Genomic DNA, 20,259 nt, shown 5'->3' with positions numbered 1-20,259 from the left:
TTTGTAGAGGAAGTTATGTGCTGTAGCAGGATTCTCTAATTGGGGCATTTTATGAAGGTATCTTCTCTCTTTCTTCCTGTGCTTTCCCACCATGATTTCTGTTGTGAAGTCTGATGTTGTGCTTGTGAAACCCCAGTCTTTGTTCATAGCCTTTTCTCAACTAACAAGTCCCTCTGGGAATTTTGTGGCTTTATTTTCTGTGGTTGTAGCCTCAGTGCTTCAAAGTGTTCATCAGTAGAATGGAATAGTAAAAGGAGTTTCTGTTAATTTACAACCAACCACCACCCCACCCCCACTGCCATACAGGTTACTAGCATATTTTTGTTTGCCCATTGGACCAGTTTTACTGTCTTCTTCACTCTTAGGTTCACAGATGCGAGAACAATTTTGGAGGATTATCACCTTAGTTTGTGTACCCAAGTCCTCTCTCAAAAGAAAGGGAATGAGCTATTGGTATTTATTTCTTTGCTAATTCCCTCTTAAAAGAGGCAGCACTTACACTGTCCTAGTTTCCTCTTGCTTGTTGTGAATACCCTTACATGGGGCCCTAGTGGAGTTCTCATGCTATGGAAAGAGTTGTATGTTATTCTGTGCTTCTGCTACCATTTAAAATGGATTTCCAGGTGGGGGAATGTATGTGGGGCTTTACCAGTCTGAGCTCCAAAGGGAGGGGCCACAGATCCTTAAGGTCACAAACAGGCTTGTTCTCTTCATTCTTTTAAAATCCTCATTTTGGGGATGCAGAAATCCTGATTGCTTCTGTAAATCTCAGCTTTCAGGCTCAATGGGGGTGCCAGGAGATTGCTTTCTAACCTCCTTGAGAGAGGCTTGCAAGTTGGAGTTCCCATGAAGAGCTGGAGCCCAGCATGGACTGACATGGCCCTTGAACTAGCTCCAGTTATGATACCTCTTACTGGTTATATAACATCAAGCAGCTGCAGCTTCTGGAGCCACTTTATTCCTTGTAGTGCTGAATGGCAAGTGGAGGAAGCACTGACCCTTTAGTAATTCTGAAGTTTCCAGGGATAATTTAAGCTTGAGTATTTAATTCTATTTTTATTTTTTCCATGTTTGAATCACTCATACTTTGGGAAGCAAGGAAACATTTCATTGCTTCTGTCTTCCCATTAAGATCCCTAGCCTGTTCCTTTAAAAAAAAAATTTTTTAAAGATTTATTTATTTGAGAGAGAGAGTGAGCAAGAGAGAGCATGAGTGGGAGGAGGGGTAGAGGGAGAAGCAGATTCCACTGAGCAGGGAGCCTGATTTGGAGCTTGATCCCAGAACTCTGGGATCATGACCTGAGCCAAAGGCAGATGCTTAACCAGCTGAGCCACCCAGGCCCCCCTAACCTATTTCTTTTTACTTGTGAGATGAAAGACTTTTGGAAGTAAAATTGCAAGGGGGAAATTTTGAGGAAAGACTGGCTAGTATATTATCACTTGAGGCCTTTGGCAGAGTCTGAAAGGAAGACACCCTGCCCCAGGCACCTAGCTGCATGTTGCTTGATGCCACAGTCACTTAGGTACCTTGGCTCAGGTATTGGTCTTGGATGGGCTGTAGCCAGTTTCAGATAGGCTTCAGCTCTTTCTCCACCTTCGCACCCTGGGCACTAGGGTTTCCTTTCCTTAACGTGTTACGATGGCTAGGTGTGGGATTGCTTCTGGAATTCTGGGGGATGGAAGGATGGCATTAATCAGGCTGAGTGTGTAATTCAGCATTTGTGTTTAACGTGAAGACTTTAGTTAAGGAGAGACAAAATTAGAGGATGTTTTCTTGTGGCTGATGGAATAATAAAATTGATTGGAGAAAGTGAAGAAATATTTCAAGAACCAACTTAAATTTCTGAAGTCATGATTTCAGATTTGACTATTAGAGGTCCTGAAGTTTTTCATATTTATAAGTGTTCTTTATTATATTCTGGATATACTAATCCTTTGTTATTTACATTGTAAATAGCATATATTCTGTAGCTTATCTCTTAACATCATTTACAGTGTTCTTTGTTGTAAAAAAAAAATCTGTAATTTTATTGTAGTCAGTTTAAATAAGCTTTTGCATGATTTGATAGTCATTTATTTCATGGGCGAAAACAGTAAGAGGACATAGGGAATGCATATTTTAAAGATTGGAATGTGGTTTTCATCAGCATCTATGGTTTTATATGGATTTTTAAATTTTGATTTTATGAAGTTATTTTAGATATTACTTTTCTATAAGACTCTCATAGAACCAGGCATTTGCTTTAAATTTTCTCATAACTCCTTAAATGTTATTCAGAAATGAGACTAGACTCTTTCAAGGAATCAGCCTTAGTCTGTCTGCTTTTCCACCTTTTGCTCAGAGGTTCCTGCTTTGCTGCTTTGCTGAGAACCCGGTAATTTTTACCTGTGGTTGCAGAGAAGGCCAAAAATCATCATGATGCTGAGCAGAATCCAAGTTAAATCATTCACAGCACAGGGCTAGAATTTCAGATTGATTGAAAAGGTGTGTAGTTGTGTTTAGAAATAATTGTTTCCTTATAGTTTTTGTCTTGATTGTGCTAAAAGCAGTGTTTCTCAATAGGGAGTGGTTTTGTTCCCAAGGGGACGTTTGGCAATATCTGGAGACATTTTTGGTTGTCACAACTGGGAAGGTGTGATTATAGTCTGGCTAGGGATGCTGCTAAACCTCCCACAATGCACAGGACAGTCTTCCACAACAAAGCATTATTCAGTCTAAAATGTCAGCAGTACTGAGGTTGAGAAACCCTATGTAGGCTTGATATCTGAAAATGATTTGCATTCATTCCCCTCTGCTTGTGAGAGCCAAGTGGGAAGGCTGGCCATTTTTTCTCTTTGTGTCTTATTTTGTTTCATGAAATAGTCAGAATGGTATTGGTTCCCTTGCTCTTGGATTGCATTTTTTAAAATGTGTTTAATTTAGAATCCACTAATGCTTTTTAGTATATTAATACTATGAAAATTTATTCTTCCCAAAGAGCAAGTATAATGAGAATTTTTTTTTTCTCTTAATCTGGCTTCCAGCATTATTTTGAAGGTGAATCACATTTTGGCTTGCATGACTTTTAAAGTTATTAAGGCCTGTTGGCAAATATATTGGCTTTCCATGACATTTGCAGAGTCAGAGAAGGCTGGTCCTAGACAACTGTCAATATGTGCCTACATATGATAAATAAACATATTTAATAAGATCTGATATACTTCAGTAGATTTTTTTATTCATATGCATTTTTTTCTCTAGTAGCAATTTTTAAAAAGATTCGTTTATTTTTTTAAAGATTTTATTTATTTATTTATTTGAGAGAGAGAGAGAGTACAAGTGAGGTGTGGGGGGTAGAGGAAGAAGCAGCCTCCCTGATGAGCAGGGAGCCCAATGTGGGGCTTAATCTGCGGACTCCGGGATCATGACCTGAGCCAAAGACAGATGCTTAACCGACTGAGGCACGAGGGTGACTTTCATTTATTTATTTTAAAGAGAGAGAGTGTGTTCGTATGAGCAGGGGGAGGGGCAGAGGGAGAAGGTAGAAGCAGACTCTCCCGCTGAGTGTGGAGCCCACCATGAGGCTTAATCCCACAATGCTGAGATTATGACCTGAGCCCAAATCAAGTTGATTGCTTCACCGACTGAGTCACCCAGGTGTCCCTCTAGTGGCAATTTTTTTTTAAAGATTTTATTTATTTATTCATGAGAGACAGAGAGAGAGAGAGGCAGAGACATAGGCAGAGGGAGAAGCAGGCTCCATGCAGGGAGCCCGATGTGGGACTCAATCCCGGGTGTCCAGGATCAGGCCCTGGGCCCAATGCAGCAGTAAACTGCTGAACCACCCGGACTCCCCAGCAATTTTTATATAAACAAGCTCATTTAAAAAAAATCAAGACTTTTGGGTTTTTTTGAGCATCTGTTATGTGGCAAGCATTTTAAGTTTGACTTTAGAGATACACTGGTGAAAGAAATGGACAGAGTCCCTGCCTTGAAGGAGAAACAGATGATTAAGTGTTGAATCAAATTATTAAAGTAACTTCAGATTTTGATAAGAACTATGTAGATGGTTGCCTGGGTGGCAGGGTGCCTCAGTTGGTTAAGCATCTGCCTTTGGCTCAGTTCGTGATCTCTGGGTCCTGGGATTGAGTCCTACATTGGGCTCCCTGTTTAGTGGGGAATCTGCTAATCCCTCTCCCTCTACTCCTATCCCCTACTCATGTTCTCTCTCTCTCTCTCTCTCTCAAGTAAATAAATAAAATCTTAAAACAACAACAACAACAAAAGAACCATGTAGACCATAAAGGAAGAGAAAGAGCCCCAGGGCTAAGGAGGAAGGGTCTACTTTAGCCAGGGCGGTGGTGGGAATGGTGGTAGGGCTTTCTGAGGACGTAGGACTATGCTTGTCTTTTCAAAGAACCAACTTTGTTTTTGTTTTTTGCTCTTAAAGAACTTACTCTCTATTTGATTCAACTGCTCTTATGTTTGTTTTTTGTTTTTGTTTTTGTTTTTTTAAAGTAGGCTCCACACCCAGTTTGGAGATCAGTATGGGGCTTGGACTCAGAAGCCTGAGATCAAGAGTTAGATGTTTAACTGACTGAGCCACCCAGGCGCCCCATCTCCTCTTATCTTTATTATTTTCTTCCTGGTACTTTCTTTAGGTTTAATTTCTTGTTCTTTTGTCAGTTTTTGAGAAGAAAGTTTACAGCATTGGTTTTCACTCTTTATTATTATTATTATTATTATTATTATTATTATTTTTTAAAGATTTTATTTATTCATTCATTCAGAGAGAGCGAAGAAAGAGGCAGAGACACAGGCGGAGGGAGAAGCAGGCTCCATGCAGGAAGCCCGATGCGGGACTTGATCCCGGGTCTCTAGGATTACACCCCAGGCTGCAGGCGGCACTAAACCGCTGCGCTGCCACCGGGGCTGCCCTCTTTATTATTTTTTGATTACAGATTTTAGGCTGTGGATTTACATTTAAGTATAACTTAAATATCACAGATTTTTAAGTATAACTTAGCAATATCACAGATTTTTAGAAAATCAACTTTAAGGACACCTGAGTGGCTCAGTCAGTTAAACTTCTGACTTTGGCTCAGGTTGTGGTTCCAGGTTCCTGGGATCCAGACCTACATCAGTCTTCCTGCTCAGTGGGGAGTCTACTTTTCCTTCTCCCTTTGCCCCTCCCTTGCTCTTGCTCTCTCTCTTTCAAATAAATGGATAAAATCTTTCTAAAAATCAGTTTTACTGTATAATTTACATACAGTAAAATTCACATATATAAATTGGTAACTGTTGACAAATATGATTACCTGATCAAGGTTCAGAAAATACCCATTTTTCCAGAAAGTCCTCTCATACCCATTTGTAGTCCATTTTCTGGGAGATCACTTGAACTGATTTCTGTCGTTATAGATAGGCTTTTCTTGTTATAGAATTTCATATAAATGGAATTACATAGTACATTTTTTCTTTTTGCGTTTAGCCTCTTCCTAGCATAATATCTGTGAGATTCATCTGTTGTTGCACATGTCCTTAGTTTGTTCGTTTTTATTGTTGAATGGTATTCCAACTGCAAAAAGTTAAATACAACTTGTTTATCCATTCACCTATTGATAGACATTTAATCTAATGAGTAAAGCTGCTCTGAACATTCCTGTGAAGTTAACTTGGTTTTTAATCATTAGAGATAAGTTTTCATTTCCCTTGGATAAAATACCAAGATGTGAATTGCTAGGTCATATGGTAGGTATATATTTAACTTTATTAGAAACTACCAGAATGTTTTCCAAAATGATTACACCACTTTAGACTCCTGCCAGTAGTGTGCATGTAAGCACTTGGTATGGTCATATAGCCAAGCACAGAGGTGTAAGAGCACCTGGCTCTGGGGTTCCAAACACAGCAGGTTTGGCTACTTGCTGTTGACAAAATCTAAAGGCAGAGAGACTAATGGTGGTGAAAGAAGAAAGGAATTTGTTTTAGTGAGGCCAACATGGGGTAGATAGTGGACTAGTGTCCCAAGCTGTCTCCAAAGTGCTAAAAATACTTCCAGGTTTATATAAGGAAAATGTGGGACGAAGGTCAGTGGTTATGTGCAGGTGGGCAGTGAAGGTCAAGTCAATCATTGTCCTAGGGTCAATCACTGCCTGAGATCTTGCTGGCTCAAGACAGTTCTTACTGCTTGAAGTGTGGTAGTTTTGGTTCCCATCAGGGAGTGTTTTACCTGCATCAGGGTCTTTTGCCTTAGTTAAGAGATAAGCTGGAAAGAAGAGCTTAATCAATTAGAAAGTTTGAGGTCAAAATGGAAGTAGTTGACATCTTCTTTCAGTTAGTATTATTAATTTTAGCTATTCTATCATTGTAGTTTAAATGTGCATTTCCCTAATGATATTGAATATCTTTCCATGTATTCATTGAACATTGTGTATCTCTTTTGTGGAATATTTGCACCTCCTCTTTTGCTTTTTGTTGTTATCTTCTTATTGAGCTGTAGAGTTTTTAAAGAATATTGGGGATCCCGGGGTGGCTCAGCAGTTCAGTGCCTGCCTTTGGCCCAGGGCGTGGTCCTGGAGTCCTGGGATCAAGTCCCACGTCCGGCTCCCAGCATGGAGCCTGCTTCTCCCTCTGCCTGTGTCTCTGCCTGACCCCCCCACCCCCTGTCTATCATGAATAAATAAAATCTTAAAAAAAAAAAAAAAGAATATGTTGTAGGGGTGCCTGGGTGGCTCAGTTGGTTGTGCATGACTCTTGATTTCGGCTTGGGTCATGATCTCAGAGTCATGAGATTGAGGCCCATGTTGGCCTCTGTGCTCAGTACAGCCTGCTCAAGATGCTCTCTCTCCCTCTCCCTCTGCCCACACTCCTTTTCCCTCCACATGCTCGCACTTTCTAAATAAATAAATAAATAAATAAATAAATAAATAAATAAATAAATAAATAAATAAATAAAATCTTAAAAAATATATATATATTCTGGATACAAGTTGTTTATTAGATACATATATAGATATATATATACACACACACACTGTCTACAAGACTATGATTTATTTTTTCTTTCTTTTTTTATTTATTTATTTATTTATTTATTTATTTATTTATTTATTTATTTATTTATGATAGTCACAGAGAAAGAGAAAGAGAGAGAGAGAGAGGCAGAGACACAGGCAGAGGGAGAAGCAGGCTCCATGCACCGGGAGCCTGACGTGGGATTCGATCCCGGGTCTCCAGGATCGCGCCCTGGGCCAAAGGCAGGCGCCAAACTGCTGCGCCACCCAGGGATCCCTATTTTTTCTTTTAAGGATCAGAAGTTTTTACTTTTGATGAAGGACAGTTTATCAGTTTTTTCCATTGTGGTTCAAGCTTTTTGTGTCCTGCTTAAGAAATCTTTACTTACTCTAAAGTTGCAAAGATTTCCCACTATGTTATCTACTAAAAGTATAGCTTAAGCTTTTATGTTTAGGCCTTGATCCATTTTGAATTGTTGTTTCTCAGGGATCCCTGGGTGGCTCAGTGGTTGGGTGTCTACCTTCAGCCCAGGGCACGGTCCTAGAGTCCTGGGATCCCTGCAAGGAGCCTGCTTCTCCCTCTGCCTGTGTCTCTGCCTCCCTCTCTCTGTGTGTCTCTCATGGATAAATAAATAAAATCTTAAAATTGTTTCTGTATGCTATGGAATGAGGTGAGGATTGTATCTAATGCAGATGGTGTTTTGGAAAGATTATCTTTCTTCATTGAATTACTTTGGTACCTTTGTAAAGAATCAGTTGACCACAAATATGTGGTCTACTTCTGGACTGTGTTTTATATTTTTTAAGGTTTTACTTATTTATTCAGGAGAGACAGAGAGAGATTGAGAGAGAGAGAGAGAGGCAGAGACACAGCTATAGGGAGAAGCAGGCTCCCCATGGGGAGCCAGATGTGAGACTTGATCCTGGGACTCCAGGATCACGCCCTGAGCCAAAGGCAGACCCAAACCACTGAGCCACCTGGGCATCCCTGGACTGTATTACATTAATAACTGTCTGTCCTTGCTCAAAATCATAATTCATGTAGTTTTAATCAGGTAGTACAAGAATTGCAACTTTGTTGTTGTCTTAAAAAATTATTTTGATTACTCTAGGACCATTGCATTTTCATAAAAATTTTAGACTCATCAATTTCAATTGCAGTCAGATAGTGGCTGCAGTTAAAATAGCAAACTGGGTGTGAAGCTACATTGCCTTTTATGCAACTTTGGAAGTTACAGTTTCACTTCTATGTTGCTCTTTTGGTTATAACCAAGTAATAAGCCTACCCAGACTCAAAAGAAAAAGATTAGACTCTACTTCTCAATAAAAGATATTACTGCATTCATCTTTGGAAAAAACTGCCGCATTCCACCCTCTGGCCACAGTAATTTACATCATTCCCTATGCAAAATACGCTGCCTCCTTTCCTCAGGACCCCCAAACTTTCATCCCAGTACAGCATCAGTTTATAGTCCAAGACTATAACTCAGATCTATGTATGAATGTGGCTTTCAATCGTTGTTTCTTATGTTCACTCCTTAAGTACAGTTTCTCTTATCTGAAGACTTTTGTGAACTAAAGAGACCAATTATCTGCCTCTCTATCAACTTAAGATTATGGGGACAAGATATATACTCTCATTCAAAAGATGGAGCAGAGGAGGTTGGAAGAGAGAAGGGAATGAGAGGCACACAGCAATCATTGATCCATAGCAGTTCTGAAATCACTAGCTGAGCATTTTGCTAGTTTCTTGATTAGAACTCAGTATTACTTATTGGGAGCTCAATATTTCTCCAGGGATTTTGTTGTTATTCTCTAGGATCTTAGTTCTACCCTCTGAATAATCCTTCCATTTCACAAAAAGTAGCTTGGATTGCAGTTGCTGGCTGATTGCCTCTAGAAGTTTGACAGTCTAAATCCTTTTTTCCTTTTGTATTGTTTATATCCCTTTTAGTTCAGGCTCATATATTTGCTTTATAAACTTGTGTATCAGCATAAAATCCACTTCATTAGATAAAAACTGTATCCATAAATCTCTTCAAGATAATTTCTTTCCGGGCAGCCCTGGTGGCGCAGCGGTTTAGGGCCGCCTGCAGCCCAGGGCATGATCCTGGAGACCCTGGATCGAGTCCTGCATCAGGCTCTCTGCATGGAGCCTGCTTCTCCCTCTGCCTGTGTCTCTGCCTCTCTCTGTGTGTGTGTTTCTATGAATAAATAAATAAAATGTTTAAAAAAAAAAAGATAATTTCTTTCCTGGTTGGCCTTCTTGGGAGGTTGCTATAGGATAATACTCTCAGATTTTTCTAAGTTCTGTTTTTTTTGTTTTTTTTAACAGAGAAAGATCTGTTAGGCATGCCTGCAGAATCTTTAGGAGGCCTTTTGTCTGAAAAGGTCAATGAGGTATTACTTTAAATATTTCTGATATCATAACAAAGAATCTTACAGATCTACCCTGGATTTGACTTCAAGTTTTCATGTTTTTTAAAAAAGATTTTATTTATTTATTGGAGAGAGCATGCACATGATGGAGAGACTATACATGGGTGTGGAGAGGGGCCCAGGAGAGGGATAAACAGATTCCCTGCTGAGCGTGGAGCCCAGTGCAAGCCAGACCCAGGACCCTGAGATCATGACCTGAGTTGAAGTCAGATGCCTAACAGACTTAGCCAGGAGGCCCATTAATTTTTTGTTACTGCTGGTGATAGAGTTGCTAAACCTTCTGAAACAGTGTTTCTTTTCCTTTAGCTTCCTATAACATTTTCCTTTAAGCCTTCATCTCCTTGAGGCCCTGTGGGCTTTTATAAAGTCTCCTCATGGCTCTTCTAGCTTCCACTAACCACTTGACCCCAAACACGAGGCCATAGTTTTATTTTTTATTAAATTTTTAATTTTTATATACCCAGAGTAGCAAGTTTCTGTGTCACTTACTAATACTATGTCATAAGTTTCCCCAAAACTTAAATGATTTAATACAGTAACATTTATTATTTCTCATTTCTCATGGTTACTGCTTGGCTGACAGTCCTAACATTTAGGCCATCAAAATTTCCCTTCCTCCTTCCCTCTATTCCTTTTTTTTTTTTTTTTAATTTTTATTTATTTATGATAGTCACACACACACACACACACACAGAGAGAGAGAGAGAGAGAGAGAGAGAGAGAGGCAGAGACACAGGCAGAGGGAGAAGCAGGCTCCATGCACTGGGAGCCTGACGTGGGATTCGATCCCGGGTCTCCAGGATCGCGCCCTGGGCCAAAGGCAGGCGCTAAACCACTGCGCCACCCAGGGATCCCCTTCCCTCTATTCCTACCTTCCTTCCTTCTTTCTTCCTCCCTTCCTTCCTAAAGTAAGCTCTATACCCAACGTTGGGACTCAAACTCACCACTCCAAAATCAAGAGTTGCAAGCTCTACTGACTGAACCAGATAAGCACTCCTAGATTTCTCTTGATTCAATTTTTCTTGACTATGGGTATTTTTCCTGTTTGTTTGCATTACTGGTGATTTTTAATTAAATAAGATGGTCTTTGTACATAATTATCATAGAGGCTCTGCATTCTGTGATCTTCCTCTAAAGAGTACTCATTCTAATTTTAGTGGGCAGTTCAATTACTGATTGATCACCTTGAATTTGTGAAGCCTTGGTTTTATGCCATTTAGTACCAATCTGTGAAAAAAGTTCAAGATATTTCCCAATCTAATTTAGTATAGGACTCAATCTTTGAATTTTGCAGACCATGTCAGGGCTTGGTTTTAGGCTTTTCAGGGAGGATCTAGTATAGGTCTTACTCTGGAGTATGGTTCTTACTCCTAGGGACAGTCTTTCTTTTGTCTCAGCTGGATGATAGGGGTGTTTTATACAAGATGTTAATGAGATCTTTCAACTCTGGCAAGTTTAGAACTCCCTGGTTGCCCTGGCACTGCTCTTTCTCTAGCACTGCTAGAATTTACTATCTCTATTCTGCTCTTACTGTGGCCAGATACATACAATGAATGATTCCATGTTTGAAATTTGTTGAGATTTGCTTTATGGTGCAGTAAATGGGCAATTTTGATAAATCCTGCATAAGCTGTTGAAAAGAATGTGTGATTATAATGTGTTGTGTGGGGGGGGGCACATTTAGAATGTGTGATATTTGTTTATCTCATTTGTCATTGTTGAGTGAAGTGTTCTAAATAAGTTCGTTAATGAAACTAAATTATATTTCATTCAGTTCTTGTGTGGCCTGACTGGTATTTTTTGTCAATTGGCTTTTATTCTTGAAAGAATCATGTTAGTTTCTACACTTGCTCTTAGCCAAAAGGCCGAGAAGTGATCATGTTAGTTTCTCATTATGATTGTAGATTTCTGAAATATAGATTTCTGTATTTCTTCTTTCAGTTTTGTCAATTTTGATCTATTTTGAAGCTAAGGTATTGTGTGCATACAGATTTGATACTAGTATATTTTCTTTGTACATTGACCTTTTTGTCATTATGAAACATCCCTTTTTATTTCTAGTAAAGCTGCTTTTTTTAAAGATTTTATTTCTTTGAGAGAGAGAGAGAGAGAGAGAGAGCATGAGCAGAGAGGCAGAGGGGGCACAGGCAGAGGATGGGAGAGAAACAGACAACTCCCTGCTGAACAGATAGCCCAATGTGGGGCTGGATCCCAGGAGATCATGACCTGAGCCAAAGGCAGATGCTTAACCAACTGAGCCACCTAGGTGCCCCTCCCCCCCAGTAATACTTCTTATGCTAATATCTCTTTCACCTGGTATAGATGTGTCAGCTTTTAGTTAGCAGACATTAAATTAATGTCGGTTTTTTTACTTTTTTTTTCTATTTCAACTTTTTTCTATTAAGTTTTTCATGCTAGCACCAGTTAGTTGGGTTTGTTTTTTTAATTCAGTCTAACAGTTTTCGTTTTTGAATTAGAACATTTAGTCTATTTATATTTAATGTAATTATTGATATAGTTGTGTTAAAATTTATCATCTTGGTATTTATTTTCTATCTCGTCTTCTATCTTGTTCTTTTCCTTCCTTTGGATTAAGTTGTTGTTTGTTTTGTTTTGTTTTTTGTTTTTTTAATGATTCCCTACAGGCTTGTTAGTTACACAATCTTTTACTATGCTTTTAGTGGTTATCCTAAATTGCAGTATATGTCCTTCTCTAATATAAATCACTGCTTTTATTACCTTCCAATTTCTTAGAACATTTTTTTTATTTTTAATTTTTTAAAAAAGATCTATTTATTTGAGACAAAGAGAGCATGAGCAGGAAGGACAGAAGGAGAGGGAAAGAGGATCCCAAGCAGACTGCCCTGAGTGTGGAGCTGATGTGGGGCTCTTTCTCAACACCCTGAGATCACAACGTGACCCAAAACCAAGAGTTGAATGCTTAACTGACTGTGCCATGCAGGCACCCTACCTTAGAACATCTTAAATCTGTTTACCTCTTTCCTGCCTTTTATGTTATATATCCTTATTTTAACTCTACACATTTTAAATGCCACAAACTGTTGTTTTTCTCTAGTTAGTATTCATTTATATTTCCACACCTAGACCCGTTTTGTTGTTCTTTTTTATTTTTAGGAGTTTATTTGAATAAACATCAAATCAAGCAGTGCCAATTGGAAATGGCTAGGAACACTTTTTTTTTTTTTTTTTTTTTTGGCTAGGAACACTTTTGTCTTTCATTCCTTCCTTCATTTCTCTTTTTTGTCTGAGATGATTCTCTGGAGGATTTCCTTTGGTGTTTATTTTGGATATGTTTTCTGGCAACAGATTTAATCTGTGTTTTTGTTTGTCTGAAAGTAGCTTTATTTTGTCCTCATTTTTTAAAAAAGATTTTATTTATTTATTCATGAGAGAGAGAGAGAGAGTTCTACAAGCAGGCTCCATGCAGGGAGCCCGACATGGGACTCGATCCCGGGACCCCAGGATCACGCCCTGGGCCAAAGGCAGGTTCTAAACTTCTGAGCCACCCAGGGATTCCCTTGTCCTCAGTTTTGAATGATATATTAGCTGGTACAAAATTCTGGATTGCCAGTTATTTTCTTTCAAAACTTAGAAATTTTCCACTGTCTTCTAGTGTCTTTCATGTCTCAAGAATCCATTGTTCTTATTGTTGCTCCTTTGAGGGTAATGTGTTCTCCCCCACTCATGACTGCTTGTACAGTTTTTCTTTATTAGTTTTCAACAGTTTTGCTTTATAATTTCCATAGGAATGTTTTTTGTTGTTGTTGTGTTTTTAGTTTTTTTCTGCTTTATCCTACCTGTCATCCACAGAGCTTCTAGATTCCAGTTACTATATGTTTCTAGAATTTCCTTTGATTCTCTTTTTTTTAAATATTCTGGTTACCTAGTTGACATTATACATCTTTTCATTTTTTTTCTCCATTTCTTTCTTTGTTTTTTTGCACATTTTATTATTATTTTATATCTAGATCGCCAGTGATTCTTGTTCTGTTGTCTGTTTGTCCCTCTTAATTTTTGATCATTTGATCTTGTCTCTGGCACACCTGGTAATATTTCATTGAACACTGAGCATGTTTATAAAAAATTATTGAGACTATGGATGATATCTTTAGAGAGGGTTTCCTTTTCCTCTCCTAGGCAGATATAGTGGGGCTGATCACTTTAATCCAGCAGGACAAAGCTGATTAAATGCTGATCATAGTTTAGAAGCCTTTGTTTACTTCTGGCACACCCCTGTTTCTAGAGTGTGGCCATCCCACATGGGTTCCAGCTGAGAGCCAAGATGTTCACTGGGACCATCTACTCTAGTGGTTCCTAAATTCTAATCCTTATCTTCTCTGCACCTCAAGATTGCAGAAACATCTGCTCTGCTTTTCAGTGGTTTTCTGTGTATTTTCTTAACCTCTCATCTCATTCAGCTTTAGAGTGGAGTAAATGAATGTAAATAAACTGAGTTTAGTTTTTGGCTCAGTTCTGCCTTTCCCATTTCATCAGGATTGTGGCCCCTCATGTTGTCAAGTTTTGTCTTTTTTAGTCCTATGAAATGGTCAAAAGTTCTTCTGGTTTCTTTGCTTCATATTGACAGCCCTCTATTTTGGTGACTCTGCTTGCCCCAGCACCCAGACTTGGCAAAAGAGGGGAATAAATGGCAGTAGAATGCTGGCTCATTTCTTCTTGATTTCCCTTTCTCTGGAATCTTGTCCTTTTTTTTTTTTTTTTTTTTTAAGATTTTATTTATTTATTCATGAGAGATAGAGAGAGAGGCAGAGACACAGGCAGAGGGAGAAGAAGGCTCCATGCAGGGAGCCCGATGCGGGACTTGATCCCGGGACCGTGGGATCATGCCCTGAGCCAAAGGCAGATGCTCAACTGCTGAGCCACCCAGGCTCCTGTCCTTTCTACTTCTGGTCCTTTCAGCATCTCTTCAATGCCTTCAAAAGGCTTTGTTGTTGTTATTATTGTTTTTAAATTTGACAACATATTTCTAACAAGCATTGGTTTGCCTCAAGCTATTCCACTTTAGTTAGATGCAGAAGCACCAAGATAATATTTTAAAATATGTATATATTCTTATTTCGAAGCTTATGATTCAGTGATTTTTAGTATATCAAGGTTGTTGAACCATTACCACTATCTAATTTCAGAACATTTTCATTACCCCAAAAAGAAACCCCATTATCCATAGGCAGTCACCCTCTTTCCCAGTCCCTGGCAACCACTATCCTACTTGCGATCTAATAAGATTTATCTGTCCTGGACATTTCTATAAGTGGAATTACACAATATGAAGCCTTTTGTGTCAGACTTCGTTAACTTAGCATAATGACTACACCAACTGTGTTTGTTAAAATATATGTAACATAAAACTTACCATTTTAGCCATTTTAATTTTTTATTTTTTAACTCATAACTCTGAAATCAAGACCAGAGCCAAGATCAGGAGTTGGATGCACAACTGACTGAGCCACCCAGGCACCTATGTTAACCATCTTAAAGTGTAGGATTTAGTGGTATTAAGTACATTTATATTGTTCTACAACTATCAGCACTATCCATAACCAAAACTTTTTCATCATCCCATATTGAAACTCTATACCCATTAAACCATCACTCCATTACTTTTTCTTCCTAGCTCTTGGGAACCACCATTATTCTTTCGGTCTTGATGATTTTAACTACTTTAAGTACCTCATATAATGGAATCATATAGTATTTGTCCTTTTATGACTGCATTATTTCACTTAATATAATGTCCTCAAGATTCACTCATACTGTAGCATGTGTCAGAATTTCCTTCCTTTTTAAAGCTGAATAATATTCCATTGTATGCATCTATCACATTTTGCTTATTCCTTCATCCATCATTGGATACGTAGGTTGTTTCCACATCTTAGCTATTTATGAAAAATGATACTATGAACATGGCTGCATGTCATGTCAAGACCCTACTGTCAGTTTGAGTATACATCCAGAAGTGGAATGGCTGGATCATACGGCAATCCAATGTTTTAACTTTCTGAGGGATTGCCATACTGTTTTCCATAGCATCTGTGTCATTGTACATTCTTGCCAGCAGTGCACAGGGGTTCCGACTTTTCCATATCCTTGCTAACACTGGTTCTTTGGTTGTTGTGTGTTTTGTTTTGTTTTGTTTTGTTTTAGTACTAGCCATTCTAAATGCATGTGAGATGATACATTATTGTAGTATTGATTTACAATTCCCTAGTGATTAGTGATTTTAAGCATCTTTTCAGGTGCTTATTGGCCATTTATAGATCTTCTTGGGAGAAATGTCTGTTTATATCTTTTGCCATTTATGAGTCAGTTTGGTTTTTGCTGTTGAAATTTTAGGAGTTTTTTAAAATATATTCTGGATATTGATCCCTCATCAGATACATGGTTTGCACATGTTTACTCCCATTCCATGGGTCGTCTTTTCACTCTGTTGACAGTGTCTTTTCATGCCCACAGTTTTTAAGTTTTCATGAAGTTCAGTTTGTCTTTTTTTTCTTTTATTACCTGTGCCTTTGGTTTCCTGTCTAAGAGATCATTGCCAAACCCAGTGTCATGAAGTTTTCCCCTTATGTTTTCTTCTAAGTTTTATATAGTTTTAGATTTTACATTTAGGTCTTTGAACCATTTTGAGTTAATGTTTGTATATGGTATAAGGTAAGGGTCCATTTTCATTCTTTTGCCTGTGGAAATTTGATTTTCCCATCACTGCTTGCTAAAGAGACTGTCCTTTTCCTATGAATGGTATTGGTACTCTGGTTGAAAATCCTTTGACCATGTATTTGAGGGTTTATTTCTCTGCTCTCTATCCTTTCATTGATCCATACGTCTGTCTTTATGCCAGTTCCACATTGTTTTGATTACTGTAGCTTCATAGTAAGTTTTGAAATCAGGAAGTGTGTGTCCTCTTTTGTTCTTTTTCAAAATTATTTTTCCCTATTTTTGTGAACAACATTGTACTAGAACACAGTTATGTTTGTTCACTTATATGTTTAAGTATGACTGCTTTTGAGCTACTCTGGAAAACTTGAGTAGTTAAAACAGAGACCTTATGATCCACAAACCTAAAGCACTTACTATCAGGCTTTTCATAGAAAAAGTTTGCCAATATCCGAACATTTAAGCTCTTCTCTCATTTCCCCAACTGTAGTGGATTGTACCATAAATAAATAAATCAAAAGGAAAAATAATTTGTACAAAGATATTTATGCCATTGTAGACGCAAATAAAAACTAAGAACTAGTCTGAATGACAAAGCATTCTATGATATACTGATAGCCTGCCATTAAAATGATGAGTATGTGGATTATGTCAAAGAAATACTTATATGTATGTAATAAGTGACCAAAGCAGAACACAAAATGATGTGTATTCATTGGTTACCAGGATAAAATATGCAAATGTATATTAACAAATGTGGAAAAGTTGATATCTAAATAGTTTAGAGGTTAGTGCTTATTATTTTTTATCTTCTGTTAAAATTTCTAAAATTAAACAGCCATGAAGTTTTTATTCTGGAAAATCTCAAATGAAATAAAAAGAGACAGTAGTAAATGAACCCTGTATTTCTCAGTATTCTCTTCAGTAGTTGTGAATACAAGGCTAGTCTTGTTTAATCTGTTTCCCCCCAACCTTGGATTATTTGGAAGTAGATCCTTAATGTTGTAACACTTTATCGGTAAACTTCATAGTGTATTTACTCAATCTTCTCCTAGAAGCAAAAACAAAAACAAACACAATACCATTATCGCATCTAAATGTTTTAAATCAGTAATTCCTTATAACATGAAATACCCAGATAATCCCTGATTATCGTTTAAAGATTATTTTTACTGCCAGTTTGCTAAAATCCATACAAGTTCCACATTTAGTTCATTTGTCTTTTAAATCTCTTCAATCTGAACTTTCCCTACCTCTTTTTTTCTTTTTTTTTCTTGCAACTTGCTTGCAGAAGAAAAGGATTCAGTTGTTATTGTAGTTTTGTGCATTTCTAGATTTTGCTGATTGCATCCTTGTAGTCTTGCTTAACAAATTTAATATAATTCTTTTGTTTTCTAAAAACCATGGACATTATCTTTATTACGTTGTCAACTGATTCAAATACATCAATACATTGTCAGTTGGTTTTTTGCTTGGAAGTCAGCTACCTGGATGTTCTAATACTGCTTTAACCACATCTTGGTGTCTCAGCTAAGAATGCCTCAGTTCACCTGGAAATCCACCACAGGTACTGGCTGCTGCTGAAATCGCTTCGGGTACAGATGACACTCTTGGTTGCTCAGTGAGGCTGTCCTTCTGCGTTTGACTTGGACTTCCACCTCTGGTACGTGCTGTCCTGTAGTATATCTCAGGTGTAAGCGATCCCTGGCCTGCTCCATCACACAGCTGGTCACTCCTCAGAACAGAGTGTCAGGCATCTCCAGTGGCCACTCCACTCTGTCAACATGGTCCTTTTTTCCTGTATTTTTGCAAACTAGTAGTGAGATCTCAAGGTGTGTTGAGATTCAAGTAACGTTTTGGCACACATACATAATAGCTGTAGTGTATACATCCTATTGGATCACATCAGGAGGCATATAGTAAAACTTGGAATTCACTGAACTTTGTTTATACAGATGGGATTGGGAAGGAAGAAGAAGAGGTGGAACAGCTAGAGAAAGAAAGGTTCCTGGAAGTGCTTATATCTCATACCCCCAATGAGTGAAACAAATTTTTCTTTCAACGTTCCTCATTTGCCTAGTCATATTTGTTGTGGTGGTGTTCATAACTCATTCCTGAGAAAGCTTATGTAAGTGTTCATTGGTGTTTATATAACTCTGGTGATTGCTGCTCACAGCTGGCTCACGTGAAGGAGAAAGTTCAGGGGTATTTGCAACCAGATCTGATTCTATGATCCTGCATTTGGGTGGTAATAATCATTGACTTTTAAGCCGCATGTCTCATTACCTCTTTGTTGACTCTTTTCTCTTTTTCATTAGTGGCTTTTGGTAGATTATATTTCAGAATTTTAGGGAGGGCTATTTTTTTGAAAGTTAAATTTATTTTAACTAGGTTGTAAATTCACATGGTACGTTATTCAGAAGATACAAAAGAGCATGCAGTGGAAAGTTACATTTTGATTTAGGGAAAATTAATTATAGGATTTTTGAAATAATAATTTATTATCAAGAATAGTTTAAGATGTGGTACAAAATGTTTTGTAAAAACCAGAAACTTCATAATAAGCATCATGAAGCAGCAATGAAGCACTTGTAAAACATTGACTTACATTACAACAAACTTTAAATATTAGTACATCTATAAACTAAAACTCTTTAACAAATAAATAGTAATTGTTGAACCCAGAAGCTGAAGATTCATTCGAAGAATACCAGTTGGTAAGAAGCCGGTTTGGACCTGTATCCTCAGTATAAAGGGGAAACTTTTGTCTCTTCTTTGTCTCTACTATGTGTATGTGAGAATTATATATACTATGATCATTTTAAAATTGCTACTGTACTTGGACACATTCAACCCTGAATCAAACAGGAATTATAGCGAGACCGCACAAGTTGGAATGTTTGTGAATTTGTGATATCAGATTCTGTCTTCCTCCCCCCAGAAACAGACCTCTACAAGACAGAAACCAGAAAAAGGAAATACAGCAGTTGGCAACAAATTTCTCTGCCCAATAGACCAAGTTCAGACTCTAATCTGACATTCAAGGCCTATCCTCTATACTGTGACTCTGTCCTATCTGCCTACTCTCTAACTTTGCTTCCACCTGTTCCCTCCAAGTGGTTACCCAATAAATTGGCTTGTGAAATAGAAACAAAAGGCCTTAAGGCCAGGAGAACATCGAATTTCATTATCAGAACCAGGTCAGAGGACCTAGCAAAACACCAAGTTGTAGTGTGCCAACCCAGCCTCATGTAATTGTGTAGGGCAAGCTGTAGTGTTGATGGAAGTAGCCATTTAGCAAGAGAGATCCCCTCTTAGGGACTCTGCTGTCCAGCCACCTATTCCTTTGGGAGGAAGAATATAATAGCCTCCTCCTTTAGGAGGGAAAAATTAACTGTGAGTTAGGAGAGAGATGACAATAATATGTGATAATGCCATGGAAATATTAGCTCTTTTGAGGGGTGAGAGGCCTGAAGGAATGGTAATTCTTCTTAAGGAAAACAGAATTGCTGACTTTTCCTCTTGTAGTGCTTCAGGAGGAAATAGGAGAGGACTATTTGATGGGAGGATAGTAAACTTGAGAGGGCAGCCAGTGAGACTTGCAGCTCTTATGGAGCTTCTCTTTTAGTTCTTGTGTCTGGCTGGGCACACAAGCAGTAGCACCTTACTTTCTCAGTGGGTGGAAGATGTGCATGAGCCAAGGCTCCTGTTGCATTCCCAATGCTCTTTGTCACCCTGGACTCTGCTGTCTTTGGGATGTCTTTTTACAAAAGGCCTGCTGTGGATCCTGTGGTAATGGAGAGGGGACTGTGATGTTTTAACTTCTCCCTCCTGTTAATGGTATTGCATTACCCCTCATGAACATTTTTTGACTGGTGCCTCCCTTCGCCATTTCCCCTTTGCTTTTCAAAAAGCAAAAGTTATTTAACTAAAAACCTTCAGTGACCACTCAGCATGAGGGCCAAGGAAGATGCTTCCACTGCTGCTGCAGGAGAGTAAATCACCCTGGGTACTGACATGTGAGTGTTGTGTGCATTTGTGCACATATGTCCACACCCACTACCCTCCCCCAGCCCCAAATTTTACATTGGCTACATTAACTTCCTCTCCTCACCAAACGGTTGTCAGTGG

General features: G+C 38.3%; 2 protein-coding genes across 9 annotated transcripts in view; one reads left to right on the top strand and one right to left on the bottom strand.

Annotated features, from left to right (window-relative positions):
• RAD54L2 (RAD54 like 2) overlaps nucleotides 1-20,259 on the top strand; it is a 122,448-nt gene that overhangs the window by 70,707 nt on the left and 31,482 nt on the right. Inside the window, exon 1 of one of the 8 annotated variants that reach the window (XM_038566311.1) lies at nucleotides 17,712-17,791. The exons of the other annotated variants lie outside the window; for them this stretch is intronic. The gene's annotated coding sequence lies outside the window, so the exon portion shown is untranslated. Of the gene's footprint in view, nucleotides 1-17,711; nucleotides 17,792-20,259 lie in introns of those variants that run through there. 8 annotated transcript variants of the gene reach the window in all.
• On the bottom strand, nucleotides 17,670-17,846 carry LOC102151821 (SNRPN upstream reading frame protein-like). Its single transcript, XM_038566312.1, has one exon. The coding sequence runs from the start codon at nucleotides 17,844-17,846 to the stop codon at nucleotides 17,670-17,672; it is 177 nt and encodes a 58-aa protein (XP_038422240.1).

Source organism: Canis lupus, chromosome 20 (assembly GCF_011100685.1).
Source record: "Canis lupus familiaris isolate Mischka breed German Shepherd chromosome 20, alternate assembly UU_Cfam_GSD_1.0, whole genome shotgun sequence".
NCBI classification, from domain to species: domain Eukaryota; kingdom Metazoa; phylum Chordata; class Mammalia; order Carnivora; family Canidae; genus Canis; species Canis lupus.
The sequence above is the reverse complement of the archived record's forward strand: the minus strand, read 5'-3'. Positions and strand labels throughout refer to the sequence as shown.